The sequence below is a fragment of the Stegodyphus dumicola genome, chromosome 11, assembly GCF_044657685.1.
Source record: "Stegodyphus dumicola isolate Sdum_Otavi_A_Nest chromosome 11, ASM4465768v1".
NCBI classification, from domain to species: domain Eukaryota; kingdom Metazoa; phylum Arthropoda; class Arachnida; order Araneae; family Eresidae; genus Stegodyphus; species Stegodyphus dumicola.
The window spans coordinates 71,575,104-71,594,828 of NC_140778.1; the positions used below are offsets into that span (position 1 = coordinate 71,575,104).

The following is a 19,725-nucleotide window of genomic DNA, read 5'->3' on the forward strand; positions in this document are numbered from 1 at the left end:
TTACGTTTGGACTCTTGCTCCACCAAAACAATACAGGATTATCTTGAGAGAGAGGTTTATTGACTTTTGAGATATTTACTTTCTGATAATTGTAAAAACAATAATCAGCTAACGAGGTCTAATAATGAGGTCATCACTTGAAAATATGCGAACACTAGTCTTGTTCACTAATCTAGCAGAATAATTTCAATGTCATCTCAATATACAATTTTCTTTTTCCTTATCCCCTTTCTCTCTCTCTCTCTTTTTTTTTTTTAACCATGATCAAAGCTAATCTAATGTTGTATATAACATGTATATTATTTTAAAATTTACAGAACTTCTTTCTCATGTAACCAAACTGTTTTGCAACATCAGTTATTTAGACACTGGTTAGCATTCTTATGACAGAAAACCAAGCAAGATAAAAATCTTGCAGATAAAATCAAGCAAGATGTATATTTTTCATGCTTTCAAATATACTGTCTGGCGAATAAATTTGACCATGCTCATAGTTAAGGAGGGGGGCTGCTGGAATTATGAAGATAGCTAAAATATTATTTATGAAATTCATTGTAAATTTAGATGAAAACAAAATCTGCTTGCTAAAATACATTGTTTTCTTGGAAGAATGATAGATTAAACACATATTAGCATATTTTAAAAGTATATGACTTGACAGATTTACTTCTATCATTCTATACTTTTAATAATTAAAAGTGTGGAATTCCATTAAAAACATCCATTAAAAATGAAATGGTTTCATTTTTAATGGATGGATATGGAATATTTTAAGATACCACACTTGATTTATATAATATAGCAAATTGATTTGAAACATCACTGTAAATTATAAAAAAATTCCAATGCCGTACATTGCACACTTTGATAGAGAACACTTATTTGCATGCTGTCTTAACAGCAAGCTTACTTTTTATATCCATTTTTATAAATGGAATACTTGTTTTTGATAAGCAAAAGATTCATAAAGTAAACAAAGAATTACAAGTCAGTACATAATATGTAACCACTTTTTTTTTGACATTTAAAGACTACATATTTACCACATATTATAGGCTAATCTTGATACACATATTCATCTAAATCTTATTTACAGGGTGCCAAATGTACTGATCTCCTAGGGCCCCAAAAATGCTAGAGCCAAGCCTTTGGATACCTATGGAATAAGGCTCTTGGCCAATTATGACACCAGAATCTTTCAGTAAACGGTCATGCTTATTTTTGACTTCTAGAACAGACTAAGTTTAAAAATATTTCTAATTCCAACATGCACATTTTGCTTGCTTCAAAAATGAAAAAATACATTGTATTCTGCTAGTATGCTTTCTCACATTAAAATATAAAAGATCAAAATTTTTGACTAATATTATGAACACAATTCGAATAATATCTGGATGCACCATGCTTGCATTTTTATTATATATTTATTATTAATATCATTAATTTCAATGCCACTTTGCCTCTAAAACTATTTTTACCTGTATTTTGATTCTGTTCTGGCAACACTGGACTACTACTCCATACATTATCAGGTTTATTCACATTCTAAAAATAAAAGTAAACAAAAAATGTTAAAATTAAGTTTATAAAGCGACTTATCTAATTTTTCTAATTATACACGATACTTTTCCATCTATCTGCTACACATTTTGGCAAGTTTTTTTTCATTGTAAATACAAAGAATTAAATGTATTAAACTAAATATACATGCACACACACAAATGATTTGGTCTCCAGATGGTTCTATCACTGGCTCTCATTGTTGTGTTTGGCTTCTCTTTCACTGGCACTACAACATGTGGCAGGTGCACAACAGAAAAGTACCTTACCTTATCCCCACCAACGTAATCATGCATTTGGGCGGAAAGTGGTAACTCATCAGAAGGGAGCTCAGAGTTAGTACTTTTTGGATGACCAAAGACCATGCAAGTTGACTCATCTTCAACTTTTTGCGGTGTCAGTTTTAGATATCTCACTTCAAATCTCCAGTTTATACCATTGTTTTTACATTAATATACTTTCAAATTCTTGTCGTGGAAAATATAAAATCATATGCAAAAATCTTAGTAAAATTTCAGATGCCAATTAAAAATGAATATGTTAATAGAATATATGAATATATTATTTAAGAGAAAATTCTTAAGTTTAATAAAAGTAATAAATCCTAATTATCAACCATAAAGAAAACATGGTTGATAACTTTTATCCAGTAATCTAAAGCAATAGATTATTACCAGAAAATAATGATAGGTTTCTAAATCTGAGATTTTGAATTTTACTTAAAATCTATATCAATTTGAGGTTGCTCCTGTTACCTAATGGATAAAGCATTGGCTTTTAGACCAAAAGTGTCACCAGGGCCCAGGGGCGGTGTTGTGACACAGTTGGTATTTTTAAAAAAAAAATACAGAAAAATTTATTGCTAGTTTCAGAGAACAGATGCCTATTCAGCTTCCTCTGAAGATAGGCTGTGCTTTTTTGATTTTCTTACCTTCAATGATGAGGTGAATACATCAAATTTTTATCTACCACATCCTTTTTTTTTTTTTTTTTCTTCTTCTTCTTCTTCTTCTTTTTTTTTTTTTTTTTTTTTTTTTTTTGTGTTGTTGTTGTTGTCATTATTGCATTTATTGTTATTATTATAAGTTTACATTTGTTTTTCATAGACTACAAAAATAATGTTGACCTTCCAAGCAGCATTGCTTGCAATATCCTTCTTATAACAAGACTTTAGCTTAATTCATCAAACAATTTATGTAAAAGCCATTTCAGCTGATGCTAGACTAGCAAAAGTGATACTGGTATTATAATAAAGTTACTTTTTTACCTTAGTTTCTGAGCTGGTGATAAGTACACCATTTATTTGAAAAAAATTAAGAAAACTATTATTTATACAAAAAGGAAGCTTGTCAGTATGTGTCATTTGGATCAAGATAATATTCAATTTTAGAATGGATTTTATGGAATACTTTTAGGAATTTTAATCCATATGCATGAGCATTTTTCACACAGATTATATAATAAACTGAGCAGTGGTTTAATACTGATGATAAATTTTAATTAATTTAAAGAACACTTGCATGGGCATTTGCAAATTTTCAAAGTATGGAATTCAAATTTTGAAACAGAAAAAGAAATATTATACAAAATGCAGTTACTTTAATTAGTTTTAGACAAAAATGAGTTTATAAAAATAAAACTTCAGATAGTGACTCTTCACTAATATATGAATGAGTGATTGAAGTAATTACAGATATACTTAAGGGTAAAAAATATGCACATAAAGCAGAAACTATGTTTTAAAATACTTCTTAAATTTCTATTCTTTATTAGCTTTTTTTTGGGGGGGGTTATGTAACTGCTTTCCTTTTTGCAAGGATGATATTTACTTTAATAAGCCTATAAATGCTACATACATTTAAACTAAATATCATTTTTTCATTAATAAAACCAATTATATTAAGAAGAGTTCATACATTATGCAAAAAATTTTATAGCATTCTATCCCATAAAACATTTCGCTTTCTAAAATCAAAATATGCAATTAAGAATTTTTAATTATTATTCAACAAAATGCATACTCCCTTTTATTGATATTCTGGCAAAAATTAGTGTTCTGCTTTTGGAAAAATTGTTCAAAGAAGGTTAGAAATTCATAGAACTCATCAGGCGTCATACGAAAGTAATTAAAAGAAATTTCAATGTCATTCAAGCGCATTTCTTCAGTTAAATTATTTGCATTCTGTTGCTGCAATCTGTTAATAATTAATATATACCACTGCATTTTGCTTTTCCTACATAAAGCAAGATGTAAAATAAGTCTTAATCTAACAAAAATTGAATCCATTTCAAGCAGAAAATACCCCCCCCCAAAAAAAATCTCTCTTTCTCTTAGTTTTCCCATATGAAGAGCCATCTATCTACTGTGTGCATATGACAACTTTTGAAGCAAAATTTTTAATTTGTGTGAATTGGCGTTTGCAGAAAGCGTTCCCCCCTTTCTGCTTTTTGCGCCAAGAGACCAGTCTGAGTACAGCTTTATACTTCAATAAAAAGTAAATATTCCTTTAGTTACATATATATGTGATATTTTAGCAATCACGGTGAAGCTTAGCATCAAAGTTCAGGAATTGCTTTTGCAAAGTGGTAAAGTGGAATCCAAAAGACGAGACAAGTTGATTTAGCTTTTAACTGGACATTTTTATTTAATCCAATTAGCAGATCATTTTCTTTTTAGATGACACTTTCTAAATTACATATCCATAGTGATTTTAACTAAGTATGATTGAATTTAAACTTTATGCGTCATCACATTTTCTAACAAAGGAAAGAAAGAGAGACAGAGCAGCACAGAGTCTTGTAACAGAGATATTAGGAAGCAGTCTGACTGAAAAATGGCGCATACTCAGCATTTTTAGTAGCGGTTACATAATAGGCTAGCATATTCTAGAAAGTACTGGTCTAGGGAGAAGATCCTAAATTGCAGAAAGTTAATTAAAGGTTGCATGTTCGCATAGAGCAAAGCCATCGTACTTTTTTATATTTAACATATATATGTAAACTTAAAGCATCCAAATTAATTAGTAAATTGGAATAAAAGCAAGCCAATTCCCTTATAATATAATAATTGCAACCGTGTGCAAGAGGTTTAACACAATATAAAAACTAATCAAATTAATGAGAGAATTCATAGTAGGACAATCTTGAAAAATAAAAATGCAAAAAGGAAAATATACAAAATTATACAAATAAAAAATAATCTCCTTTTATTGAAACTCCAATTCAGAACTCATCAGGGGAAAATGAATTAAAGCTTTATAAAAGTTGATTAATATGTTTTCGAAAATATTGTTTCGTTTTTTTTTTTTTTTTCTGACACCAGTTGTTACGTTATTTTCCTCCTTCACGTTTGTACGGGTTCGTGTGAATTTGGAGTGAATAACAACGACACTTGCTGAAGTATTGAAACACACTTGCCAGTATTGTCAGGACAACTCCAAAACAGTCGTCGTTGAACTACTATAAACACGCTGACACGATCAGCGACACAGCCTTCAGGTTATCAGGCTATCACGGTGGAGACAGCTTCACTGCAAAGCACCAGAGTACGGCTCCGACGCTGCTCGGTCATTCTTGGAACTCCACGTACTCTCGAGACTCTCCACGCTACAACTCGCGATGCACTTGACGACACACAGGCTCCCGACTCTTTGGTTCAGTCCTTCCCAGAGCTCAACATGCTCTCTCGACGATGCACTAACCGCGATACACTAAGAGATTCCTTCGGTGAACTCGACGACCCACTCTGCACTCGCTGCCCGGCTATCAACTCGATCGACTCCAAAGGGATCGACTCACTAGACGAGACACCAACTCAATACTGACTGACTCTCCACCAGTAGGGTTTATATAGTTTTTGGTTGGTGTTTGAGAACAATCTGGGCTAAAATGGTAAGAATTTGTTAAAGACAAATGGAGGTTATCCATTTGTCCATGGCATATCACCAATTTCGTCACCAAATGGGGGGATATTCTGCCTTCCCCTGCCATTTTATGGCAACCCTAAAACTGCTTTGTGGGGAAGCTATCTCACCGTGCCTGTACATTTTGTAATAATATGTTGTGTTCTCCTGGTCCATTTGAGATCAAAAGCCGTAAAATGATTTCATCAAATTTTTATTAAAGACATTAAAATTCATATAAAACCGAAAACTTGAATCTCAAATGTACTAGAATTTTCCCTACACATTTTCTAAACACTTGGAAAAAAGAATAAAACATTACATAATGCCAAAATGACAATTAAGAAGCCATAGAACTTTACATTATGTAAATTGAAACTCAAACTAATTGGTCTAAAACCAATATATGCTAATCCGAAATTCAAAATCAAGTAAAAATAAAGAGTAAAACTAATAGTCATTTAAACAAACTAATAAATTGGGAGGTCCCCGATTATGCTAAACTAAACTTGTAATATCAAGAAAATGAAAAACTGTATTTAGAGATTTCTATAAATAAAAAGGTTAAAGCTGAACTTTAAACAGCTAAAAGCTGAAAACCTATTTGAAACAATAATTGAAAAATGCAAACTTACTGAAATCTTAAAACGACTTTCTATATATATATACACACACACACCAGCATTAAAGTACGAAATCCATTATTTCATGAAATAACTGATCAGATGTGCAATAAATTAATAATGTTCCACTTTTACTAATTATTTCATAGAATAATAATCGCATACCCAACTAAAGTGTAAAATAATCAAAGAAAATTTGCACAGAAAACCTGCAATCTGTGAGCAGAAACTGAGTAATACCTAGCAAGTACTAGATATAGAGAAATCGCTCCGATAGTTTAAAAAGAAAAATTATTTTAGCAGTAATGTTCTATGCAATTCCAAGTACCATTTTAGTAATTTCTATTGTAACAAATGATTTTATTGCATGCTGTATAACTTAGAATAATTGTTTATTTTACACTTTGTAGAGTCATTATTATTATTTTTTTAATATTATTATTTATCTTTTTTATGCCAGTAACATGAAAAATGAGCAATGCCCTTCCCAGGACTCTAACCCTGGACCTCTTGAAATATGTGCTAAGTATGCTTCTAATAACACCACAAAGGCACGCGGAATAACTTGTAGAGTCATTAAGTGTTTTTTTTTTTTTTTCCTAATGCTGGAGATATGAAAAATAAGCGGTGCCCTTGCTGAGACTCGAACCCTGAACCTTTCAAATATGCATCGAGTTTGCTTCCAATTACATCAAGAAGGTAAGGAGAAAATATCTCATTAACTTACTTAGCATTAGTTAATTTATAGAATAACATGTTATTCTATGAAATAATCAATTCAAGTGTGGAATTATTAATTTATTACGCACTTTACCTGCCTTGACCAGTTGTTTCATGAAATAACTGAATTATACTACAGTATGATAACACATAAAATATATATAAAAAAAGACAAGCTAAAATATAATTTTCAATAGCTCTTTAACTCTTTTTCTTTTTGATTTGATTATTTCTCTTTCTTTTCTAAAAATAGTAAATGCTTATTGGAATATCTATAAACTATGTTATTTCAAAACTAATGCTAATATCTTTATCATTATGTAAAAATCATGAGTTTTTTAAACCATGAATAACTTTAAATTTGAAAATAAAAATTTAACTAATCAGAATGATGTAATAAACAAAGCTGAATTAAAATTAAATCATTCTGAACAGAGTTTTTATTTTGGACATGTCACATTCTCTCTCATGCTTCCACTCTCTCACTTGCTGTTGCTCTTTAAAAAAAAAAACTGATTGTTACATTGTGTAATTACCAAGAATAAAGTTATAACAGTTAATTTATCAAGATTTTATATATTTTTATCACACGTTAGCACTTATTTATTTAATTATTTTTTGTTTTGATAGTTTCTGTTATGGCATGTACTTTATTTTATTACATTTATGTACTTTATTATTATTATTTCTGTTACAGCATGTATTTAAATTATTATCATTAATTAATTTATTTATTTATTATTACAAATTTATAGATGATTAATTAAGATGCTGAATTTCAGTATCTTGACTAGTCTTTCATATGCACATCACAAGATTTTATGTTTAAGATTTCAAATTAAGAATATTATAATAAAACAAATATAAAGATTGCTCAGAAATAATGTTTGCTCACAGCAGAATTATATAAAATCATCCATTTATAAATTACAATTACAATCAATTTAATTACATTATTTGCTCTATATTTTGTTAAGTGAAAATTTTTACCTATCGTGTTTCACTTCAGACATTAGCCAGCAGAGGTATTTATTACCAGTATTTTCAATTAGCCAGCAGATAATGCAAATATTGACCATCTGAGAATGTCTGCAGTTTTTTTATGACAGCCCCTCAGAAATTTCATTGAATCACATAAGCACCATTTTGTTCTATGACTTTTTGCCATCTCTCTAGGTCTGAAATATTCCTTTTTTTAAAAAAGGTCATTAGGTTTACTCTTAAAGAAAATGTCAAGGTGCTGCTTGACAGTCTGCAAAGAAGTGAGCTCGAGACTATTCAGAGAATTTTGAAGTGACCCCCAAGATATCAAAATCAGAGGGAGCAAAGTCTGGTGACTACTGAACATGACACAAAACATCCCAGCCATACTCAATATCTCTGTGTATTGCCATAAGGGAAGACAACATCTCGACTGGTCAGTTCTGGGCACTTAGCCTTAAATTCTGCTTTTAAAGTGCCATTTGGAAACAGTATTTTTCCAAACTTATCGACTGATTTTATGACAAGAATTCACAGTACAGAATTTTGTAGTCTCACCATTCTTTGATATTACCAAAGGAGGCTCTTTTGGCCTACCCCATAACTTTTTTAAAATTTTTTTATTGTCACATTATTGTATAGTATGCATTTTTCATATTCTGTAATAAGCCATTTCAGAAAAAGGAGCTTCTTTATTTCTTTATTTCAGCAAAGAACCGCAAGCTGAAACTTGAGCACACATATTCTCCTCTGTTAAAGTATGGGATAACCAAACATTGTAGAAGCATACCATACTTGAAATTCTACAAATGATTATGCACTTTATTTTTCAGATACTTACTACCTTTGACAAACACTGAGTGTGGATTTTCAATAGCAGGTTCTTTTTACAGAGGATGCTTTTACAGTAGATGGCTGTCCAGAGTGGGCATCATAATCAAGGCTGAAGTTTCCACACTTTTCAAATCCACCTTTGAACTGTCATAAGAAAGAGCACTTTGCCCACATATAGAACAAATTCTACAAGCAGTCTGGCAAGCATTTTTTTGCCTTTTTTGAAAGAGAAGGGCATTAATATGACCAAAATAACTTTTGGGATCTCCATACTTAGCATTACTATGAAATGAAAATTATGTTACAACACATGCTAGAATTGCACAACATGAGCAGAGAAGATCACATTTAAACATTTGCTTAATCAAAATCACTTTTTATCAGCAGTAACAACATGTGCTTCAGTTTGAAAAACTGTAGAATTTTCTGGATGACCCAATACTTGAGCAAGTAGAACATAACTGCTACAAAATATATTTGGTTGTTCCATGTTCTTTTCAAAAATTCATAATGCATAAATGTATGTGCATGAAATATAAATATAATTCAACAATATATAAAAAGTAAATTCTCAAAAGACATACTTTTGAAGTATTCAGTGGCAAACCCCACGGATCAATCATGGGAGGCTGGCTGTTGCCATTAACGTTCAGGCTTAAACCTAATAAATCCTCCACAGCTGATGATGATTGTGGCAAATGTGTTTTTTCAGATGAAAGATTCTTCTTAAACTCCTCTTCACTTTCAGAAAGTGCCATCTGAAGCCTTAGATCATCATTTCTCTTCAATCGTTCTGCTTGATCAGCTTCTTCTTTGCTCATTGCTAAGGCTAGCTGCAGTTGTAACTCTTCTTCTCCAGCTGTCTGAGGACGAGCATGTTCAAGCTCTGACAGTGATAAAGCTAGAATAAGTAATTAAAAAAAAAAAAAAATTAGTTTCACTGGTTTGAAAATAGAAGTTTACACTTTTTATTTTCTTTTATATTTAATAACAATACAAAATATAATGACTTTTTTAAAATAATTTTAATGCACAGGGAAACTCGCATATAACTTATAATTAATTCATAGGAAATAATTCCATTAAAATTTATTAAACTTATTCATATCAAAATGAAGAACCAATAAAGATCCAATACAACAGTTTTATTAATTTTGTAACTATATATCATTAGATGGCAAGACATTTCATAAGTGTCCATATCAGGCATGCCCAACCTGTGGTCTATTTGAAAACTTTTTGTGGTGCAATCGAGGTTTCTAACAGTCTATACTATTTTAGACATTTGGACTATAGACGACTGAATAAAAAAAATCATATTTTGACCCATCCCCATCTCTTCCCGTGCAATGTTTTCCGAAATAATTTTCCCCCTTCAGTTAACTTCCAAGCAATAAGAAAATAAACATTTGGCCATCAACCAATTTATTTTCTTTTCTTTTTTTTTTTTTTTCTTTTCTTTCTTTTTTTTTTTTCTTTTTGTCAAACAGTGTAATAATTACACTGCTGTTCTTCTTTGCTTACAATACCGTTCTTTGATTAATTGCCTCTTTGCATTTGAAATAAAACTTTTGAAAACTTAAATCTAAATCAATTTTATGCAGACATTCTGTAACGCAAGTACAAAATGTGAAGATGTTACGTAGATAGTTGCTATACTACGTAACGTCAGATAGCAAGCAGCACAAATCCACTGTAGATAAGAACCTTGTAGGTTAGGAGATATTCTTTCGCCAAAAAGTGCAATCTGGTCGACTTTGTTGTGATTGTAATCTGTGATTGTGATCAGGTAAAAGATAAACTTACTGTTTTTTGATCATATCAATAATTATAGTATATATTTCTATCAGATATTTATTCATCATGGCTGAAAGAAAAATTTAAAAAAAGAAAAGAAAACTTAAAGATGAAAATAGACAGTTTCAGAGTGAATGGGAAAATTTGTACTTTTTTTATTCATGTAAAAGACAATGCTGTATGTTTGATTTGTCATCATTTAATTTCAACTTTATAATCATACAACCTAAAAAGACACTATGAACAAAAACATGGAGAAATTGATAAACTTACTGTTGGCGAATGGAAAGCTAAGTTAAAATCTTTGAAGAATAATTTGACATCTCAACAATACATATTTCATAAGCAAACTGCTCAATCAAATGGTATTGTCAGTGCTAGCTTTCGAGTATCCACATTATTGCTAAAAATATGAAGCCTTTTACAGATGGTAACTATATCAGAGACTGTCTAATTGCTGCAGTTGAAGAAATCTGTCCAGAAAAACTGAATCTCTTTACTCAAATTAGTCTCTCATGTCAAACTGTAGAACGAAGAATAGAAAACATTTCAAATGAGATTTGTGCATCGCTATACAAAATTACAAGCTTCGTATATATCTCAGTGGCTTTGGATGAAACATCAGATATAAATGATACTGCTCAATTTGCTACTTTTATTAGATGTGTCGATAGTCAAATGAATATTACTGAAGAACTACTTGAAATTGCTAGTTTGAAAGGTACTACCACTGGAAAAGATATTAAGGATGCTGTCATAAATTGCACATAAAGTTGTCTGATACATTTGAAAAATCTTGTAGGATGGAAAAGGTCAACAGATGGAGCCCCTTCAGTGGTTGGAAAAAATGTTGGTGCTGTTACATTAATTTTCTATCGCATAAAAGCTTTGAAAAACAGTTCAAATGATTTTGAAATATTCATTGGTCATTGTTTTTTGCACATCGAGAATCTATGTGCATGAGTGTTAAATATGTCTCATGTGATGAAAGTTGTTCAATTAAAAACAATCCACTGAAGCATCGCCAATTTCAAGAATGCCTTAGGGAACTGGAATCTGAATACGGTGATCTCATTTATTACACCAAAATTCGGTGGTTAAGTCACAGAAACTGCTTATTATAATTTTGGAAATTAAGGGAAGAAATTGAAACTTTCATGAACAATAATGGTCATAATATAAGTGAACTTTCGGATGATCAATGGCTTCTAGATTTATGTTTTCTAACAGACATAACTATGAAACTGAATGAGCTAAACCAGAAATTACAAGGTGAAAATAATTTGATTACCAATTGTTAAAAGCCTTTGTAGCAAAGCTTCAGCTTTACGAAAATCATTTGCGGTCAATCAATTTGATTCATTTCCCATAGTTAAATAACTATAAAAGTGACCATAAAAACTTCTTCAAATATTCTATGAAAATTGGAAAATTACTTGAAGAATTCAACACCAGATTCTCCTACATACAAAAGTTTGAGGAAATGTTTACAATACTTTTAGCTCCATTTGACGTAGAGGTGGAATCAGCAACTCCAAATTTATAAATGGAACATTTGTAATTACATTCAAACATGATAAAATAATTTAAAATTACATTCCAACATCGAGCTAAAATGCCTGTGCGAAGGGAATAAGATTGAATATTATCAAAAATTTATCCTTGAAGATAAATTTCCAAATTTAAAATGATTAGCTATGTGCATTATATCAGCATTTGAACTATTGCTGCAAGTCATTTTTTCCAAATTAAACCTGGTAAACACAAAGTATCACAGCAGGTTGCTTGATGAAAGCATGACCAATCAAATACCATGCATGTTGACTAAATTATCTGTTGATATTAAAAAATATCCAGTAAAATACAAGTGTCACAACAATTGTAAGGTAATAAAATATTTTGAATAATTTGTTGTTTTATTTTGATGTGTGCAGCCCACCTCAGTTCAGTAAATTTTTACTTGGCCCACCAACCGATTTGGGTTGGGCACCGCTGGTCTAGATAAAAGCAATTTATGAAATCATTAATTCAGCATACTTTTATACTGTCTTGCACTTGCTTCATAAAATGATATATATTATGAAAGTTTAGCATCAGAGGCAACAAAAACCATTAAATGGTATACATATCTGCAAGAAAAGAAACAAGCACAAAAATGTACCTAGTAAATACCATTTAAATGGTTATCAGTTAAAAATTAAAATATTTTTTCACCATGCAGAAAAAATGGTTGCGAAGTGAATTACACAATATGACTGATATTCTACAAAAACAATATAATCTGGATAAACAAAAGTCCAGAAAATGACTGGAAACATCTACAGAGAATCAGCTTAACACTTTGTCTATATTTGACAGATCAGTACGTCATGCACTTGTTTGGGCAAAGATGCACACGACATTCTGATACATCATTAAAACTGAGTTGAGATTTAGCTAGTTCATTTTAGTTTATTTCAAAGTAATGTGTATTTGTTGCAACAGAACAAATAATTTCAGTGCTTTGGTGAACCTTGTTTGTGATACACAACCCCATAATGACAAAAATAGAAAATATATTTTATCAAAGTGATAATAACAGTTTTAATGAAAGTAGTGATCTTGAATCTGATCAAGAATTTTATAATGATCCTTTAAGCAATAAAGAGGAATTTCAAAATGAAAATGATGAAGAATATATCGAACTAGTAAGTGATAATGATAGTGAAATTATTCGAAGATGTACAAGACGCTCATCAAGCAGTGATAGTGAATCTTCTCGTGAAAAATTAGGTGAACGGATTTGGGAAGAAAACGAAAATGTAACTGATGTAAAATAGTTTTCTGCAGTACTTGGAATAAATACTTTCATTAAAACTGTTATTATCACTTTGATAAAATATATTCTCTATTTCTGTCAATATGGAGTTATGTATCCCAAACAAGGTTCACCAAACTATTAAAATTATTTGGTCTGTTGCAATAGATATACATTACTTTGAAATAAACCAGAATAAACTAGCTAAATCTTGTCCGAGTTTCAATGACATATCAGAACGTCATGTGCATCTTTGCTCAAACAAATGCATGATGTACTAATACATCAAATGTAGCCAAAGGGTAAAATATGCTCTAAATGCAAAAAAAAATTTCAAATAAATGCATACTCAAAGGGTTAATTAGTTCAAAGTGACCCTGAGAATGGCTGAAATTGCTCATGTTACATATAACTTGAAAAACAAATGGAAAGGTGAGCATTTACAAATGGTGATTGTAAAGAAGAATTGGTTTTGAGATGTTTAGTAGATATTAAGCTCATTTAAAGAAAAAAAAATGAACATCTGAAATCAAAAGCAACTAATAATTACATTTTCAAAAAATGACAACAAACTATGCATTCGACATTCTACACTAAACATATTTAATTAAGGTTAATTTAATGTGCTTCAGAAATCAAAATTATGAAAACACAGCAGACAAAGCAATGTTAACACAAGGAAATATGCAGCACTAATTGCCATTTTATGATAAATTTTTGTGAGAAGATTCTAATTTCGGACAATGTCAATTGCATTTCAGTGTATTTATTTCTCTAGTCTCAGACTTAAGGCCTCATTCAATTGAAACATTTAGTGATCGTTAGTCGTCATACGTCATCAGTTGCGATTGATTTTGCTGTTTTGGTATTCAATTGAAACACAACGATCACTCTGAGCTTGCGATCGCTTGTTCTCATAGCGATCACTTGGAACCCATCATTCCTCGGCGAAAAACGATCGAATCAATATGGTGACTGTGTTGTTTGTGCTTTCAAGAAGAAGTATTCAGTATGCAAAAATTACTTGACCCATATTTTTCACATGTATATGATTTATGTGAATGGAATGTGTCTTTTAGGTTAGCTGTTTTCATAAAGGAATTAAAATAAAATAATACCTTTGAAGAATTTTCAAGAGGACAGAAATCAAGTGTGCTAAAGAAAATGCTTTAGATCTGCTGAGTGAGCATCAACTTATATCAAAGTATAGGGTGTATAAGGATCCTAGCAAGAGCAGCCGACACATCATCTGTGTTGTATCCAAATTAAGTGCACTTGTTGCTAGTGGACATTGATTTAGCGTTGTGTTGTTTACATTTGTGTTGATGGATTGCTACCTAATTCAGAGAAATATGCGTGGATGCACTGCATCAAATTATTCATATCGTTCCAGAAATAACTTTAGTATGTTCTATTTCCCGAGAAATGAAGAAATACAAAGAAAATGGGTAATTAATTCTTGTCCATTGGAATAGATTCCAAACACAAGACCGTGTGCTTTTGAAGTAAGTTCAGCTTCGTATGTTTTCATAATTGTTAAAAAAATAAGTGTTCATGTTTCAGCGAAATGTATATTATCATTTAAGTATCACTAATTATGACAAACTGATTTTATATGTACAAAATGAATATCAGAATGTGTATAGTCAATACGCAGATACCGACGGCGATAAGTAGATGCTGATGTGATTTTCTTTATTGTTATTATCGCGAAAGGACAAAGTTTAAATAATTATATTATACATTTGATTTCAATTTTGTGCGTGATTATAACTACGAAGTGCACTTTTTATTAAAATTTTAATGCGGGATTCATGGTTTAAAATTGTATGTTATTTTTTGACCTTATTATATTGTCGCCAAATCTGTCAGTCGGCCTCCAATGTAAAAAAAAAAAAAGTAAACATTGGATAATATGATTGAAATTATGCATTATTTAATGTTTCCCTTAAAGTAACATTAATATATCATATTTATATTCATTTTGAAGAAGGTAAGCATCAATTTAGGTATTTAACGAATAATTTTGACTGTATTTATACATCATGTAGACTGTATTTCCAGCTCTTTCATTTAACTGCGATTGCTGTCAATTTATTTCCAATGTATCAACATAAAATATGCTTTAAAATGCTGTACAAGCTTAGTCAGTGATTCTTAATTTAATTCAGACAATTTTTTATGTGTAATTAAAATAATTTAATAATATATGTTACTGTAATTTACTAGGTTTGATTTTAATGTTTTAGAAATTTGCTAAATCAAGTTTATTTTTGTGTGACCTTGCATCAGAGGCGCTAATGATAAATCTGTTTTGGCTTTCACTGCTAAGTTTTTAATGAAAAAAGTATTACTGATGTAAAAGAATGAAAAAATGATATTTACTTCCTAATCAGTGCCTTATGATATTGCAATAACTTAAAACGCTTCTTACTGTTTCTTAAGTTGCATAACGTGTTTTCATAACTTCTTGTCATCTTCATATTTTATTCATCTATGTTATCAAATAAATATAAAAGGTATGTTTCTAATTAAAAATTCTTCCTTTCATAGCAGTGTTATGTACCATGATGTGATATGTGTTGGCATTTATTATATAGTTATGAATATTAGAGTCATTATAGAGTTTTATGTATTTATTAAATATATGTAATCTACATCATTGTGTATTATATAATTTTCCTTTTAGAATATATTACATTGTATTTTTTGAGTTGTTAATAGAACTAGGTACATTCTTCTTTTGTTTTGCTTTAAAAGTTCTTTTGAATCACTTTTTTTTTTCAGTATGCAAAAATTACTTGACCCATATTTTTCACATGTATATGATTTATGTGAATGGAATGTGTCTTTTAGGTTAGCTGTTTTCATAAAGGAATTAAAATAAAATAATACCTTTGAAGAATTTTCATAGATAAAACTTTGAAACAATAGCGCTGAAAAGCCAAAGATGGCACACCAAACGTGAACTGCAACCCTAAAGAATGGTTACGAGGAGTCAACCTGCACATCTGGTAGCTCTTTCATTGGTTATTTCGAAACAAACGCAACTTCCGACCATGTGACAAACAGCATCGCGCATCAAGTAACCTCTGGCAACCCCTACGAGTTCAACTGCTAGGGAAGTGTTTCAAATGAATACGAAAAATCACTCGTTTTCCAAAGTGATCGCTAATGCTGGATACAACAATCGCTGTTTGAGCGATCACCGCTGTTTCAATTGAATGAGGCCTTTAGCTGTAAACTTGCAAATGGTATTTACAATAAAACTCTCCATCCACTCAAAAGTGAGTTCTCTATCTTTCGTTGGCTTACTGAAGAAACTGAACTCGCATTTTTCACATCTCATAAGATTAATTTGAAGTTTCTGTATGATTTGGAACGAAAGGGGAAAGGAGCGTTAATTGACTGGTGTGTAAATTAAGGTTTACTTATTAGCCATTATAAGTGTCCTGTATGTAGGAAGGACATGCATCTAGTTGAACGTAAAAACCGTTTAGATGGATTTGAATGGTTTTGTAGGAAGAAAGGTTCAGATGTTGTGACGCTGATATATGGATTTGAGTTCAGGTCATTTTAGGAAGTTTTTGGATGCTGTCAAGGAATTTTGTGTGCCACAGACTTAAGACGAAGGAACTTCTAAATAGGGTAAGTGGATATTTGCTTTTTGTAGTGCTTAAATGTATAACATGTTTTTCCTTTTTGATATTATTTTATTGTTTGATTTAAAATATAGTTTATTGAGATTATGTATTTTTTGTTTGCTTGTATTGCAGAATTGGGTGCTCCTTTGACTTTTTAAGTGAAAATATATCAATGTTTACATGGACAAAGTGAACAGACTGCGCAATGCAAGTTTGTGCAATTCTTGGATTTTTTTAAAGTGAAAATAGGTCGACGTGGGATAAAGTCAAGGCAGTGCGCAAATGCATTTTTGTGCAATTCGGGGATTTTTTTTAAAAGTGAAAATAGGTCGGTGTGCACATGGATACCGAGTTTATGCAATTGTGTTGTTATTTTGGCTTTGTGTAGCGGCGATTTTTGGCGCAAAAATCGGCGTTATGCAAGCACGGTATCGATGTACCGCCAAAAATCGGCAAGGGGTACCCTAAAATATACTTTTACCACTATCTGTTAACAAAGATCTGACTGTTGTTGCAATCAGAATTAAGAAAATTTATTTAATCAAACCTTTTTTAAGTTGCACTCATACAAGAAAGATTTATGGTGTTTTAAGTTACAACATGAATCCCTGACCACAAAATATCTATTTTAAAGCACATTATGAGTTTTTTTTCACCCTGATCATATGAAGAAAGGACAAAAATTTCAGATAAATATTTGTTACACTCTTCATATATCATTTCTATCATACTAAGTTCAGATATAATGGTTCATAATAAAACAGGTTATGTAGTCAGTTAAGTATTCATAAGTAAAAATATTATGTTTATATTTATTCTCTAATAAATATCTTTTGGATTAAAAGCAAATGTAATTTTATCGCATGCAACAGCAATATATGTCATATGATAATCATTGTCAAATGTTACATTTTGTATGCAGCCCTTAGCTTATTTTTGTTGTGTAGCTTGGCTCTTTGCAAGCTATGTAATTTAGATGCTTTAAAAGATAGGATACTCAAGGCTTAAAAGCAATAAAATGTAATACCAGAATGAGAACCATATGAATTTTGCTTAACTACTACCATAAACAATAAAATTAGATTAAAAAATATAGTTATCAGCATTGTACTAATTGATACAAATGAAATAAAAAAAAACTTAGCATATAATAATTGTGCAAGTGATTCTGACTTCAACAGTACACAATTCTATAGTTTCATATCACTAATATGAATTCAGCTTGTGAAGTTACTTTTGAGTGCTCTACCTGACATCCTACATTTCAATTTTTTTTTTCCTTGAGAAGGGATTTTAGAGAATTTTTTAAATAATTCTATTTAACAAATCATTTTCTTTCACAATTTGTGAAATTGTAAAAAATAATTAAAACTTACCTCCAGGAGATAACATATCTTCATCAAATGAGCCTTGACTAAAATCTGAGGAACCATAATGCTATAAGAAAAAAATATCAGTCTTCAAAAGTTGCTTTAAAAGAAAGGCATTTGATAACCTTCTAGATGAATTAACACTAAAATGAATTTTTAAGTTTGTAATTAGACACAATGACATGAACTCAACAATAATTTTAAAATATTTATCATTGGTTATAATGCTATAGTAAATGTTTTAAGTTAAATGTATTTGTAAGAAGAAATATAAAATATTAAATATTTTTAGTTTTATATTAATCATATTTTATCATCATGCATTATTCACAAAAAAAAAAAGTAGCTTGCCTTTAATGCCAGCACCATACTCTTTGTAAGAGGCCACAGACTTTTATTGTCTGTCCAATGATTTGATATGACCTCCTCTTCTGTACACATTGCATCAAAAAGATAGTTTCCATTTTGTTATATTATTGCCAGTGGCAGGCTACTTTTTTTGTAGAACTTTATAAATAACTAACTTCCTAAAATGCCAGATAAAGTAAGTTATAGTTTAAAATACCAGGCCATCACTTTGTAAAGAAAATTGTCTGTCTTTGAAATTATCATAATTCTTTCAGAAGAGTGAAGTAAATTCTAAATTTTATCTCCCTTTTCCCTCTGAAGAAAATTATAATCACCTAAGCAGCAAGACAAAAGATGGATATTTTTAGTCAAAATTCACTGAACACTTTTTGGCTGTTGTAGAATCAATCATATAATATGAATATCTATAACTAAATTATATATATCATGACAATGAATGGCAAAATTACCATTACAGAAATGCTTTGCTTTCATAATAAATAGTTAACAGTTACAGTGACATGTACTACAACCAACAATTTTAATTAAGACAGAGAGATTTCAAAACAGCTGAATATGTCTCAGTGTATTGCAAACAACATTAGCAGGAAATGCAATGAAATCCTATCACTGACTAAATGGGTTGGGAATGGTCAAGTCTAAGGTGTGCTGCCAGATGAAATTGACAAATATATTTCCCAGTAGTTTCTTCAAATGTTCAAAAATGGAAATCAGTGATAAAATCATTGACACAGAGCTGACTGCCCTTCATTTTCATGTCTCTGCAGTTTCTCAGAAGCCCTTAATCACAGTGCCATTGCCCAGTACCATTTAAGATTTTTCACTAGATTGTGGATCAAAGGAAAAAGGATGTATGAAGCTATGTCTCATGGTAACATGATTTTGAAATCAAACTGAAATATCTGAACATAGTACAAACTTGACAAATGGCCTTTACAGAAATGCACTGCATTAATGGTAAAATTCGAAATTTTTCATAGTTTGAATTTAGCCTCTAATTTTAACCTTTCAAGACAGATATCTATTAAAACCTTAAGCAAAATAATACACTACACCCCCTCAACTATGGCGACAATTTACACTAGGTTCTTTCTGATTGCAAAATGACAATGCAACTATTCTGAAAAC

The 19,725-nt window shown here is 30.6% G+C and overlaps 1 protein-coding gene across 6 annotated transcripts in view; it reads right to left on the reverse strand.

Annotated features, from left to right (window-relative positions):
* The window catches only part of LOC118204229 (epsin-2-like), a 95,912-nt gene that overhangs the window by 33,242 nt on the left and 42,945 nt on the right, over window positions 1-19,725 (reverse strand). For all 6 annotated transcript variants that reach the window (XM_085826826.1, XM_085826824.1, XM_085826825.1 and 3 more), the window contains exons 4-6: window positions 18,235-18,295; window positions 9,205-9,521; window positions 1,479-1,545 (exon numbers count right to left, since the gene is read on the reverse strand). In XM_085826826.1, the coding sequence (XP_085682952.1) occupies window positions 1,479-1,545; window positions 9,205-9,521; window positions 18,235-18,295 (445 nt within the window). The remainder of the gene's footprint in view (window positions 1-1,478; window positions 1,546-9,204; window positions 9,522-18,234; window positions 18,296-19,725) is intronic.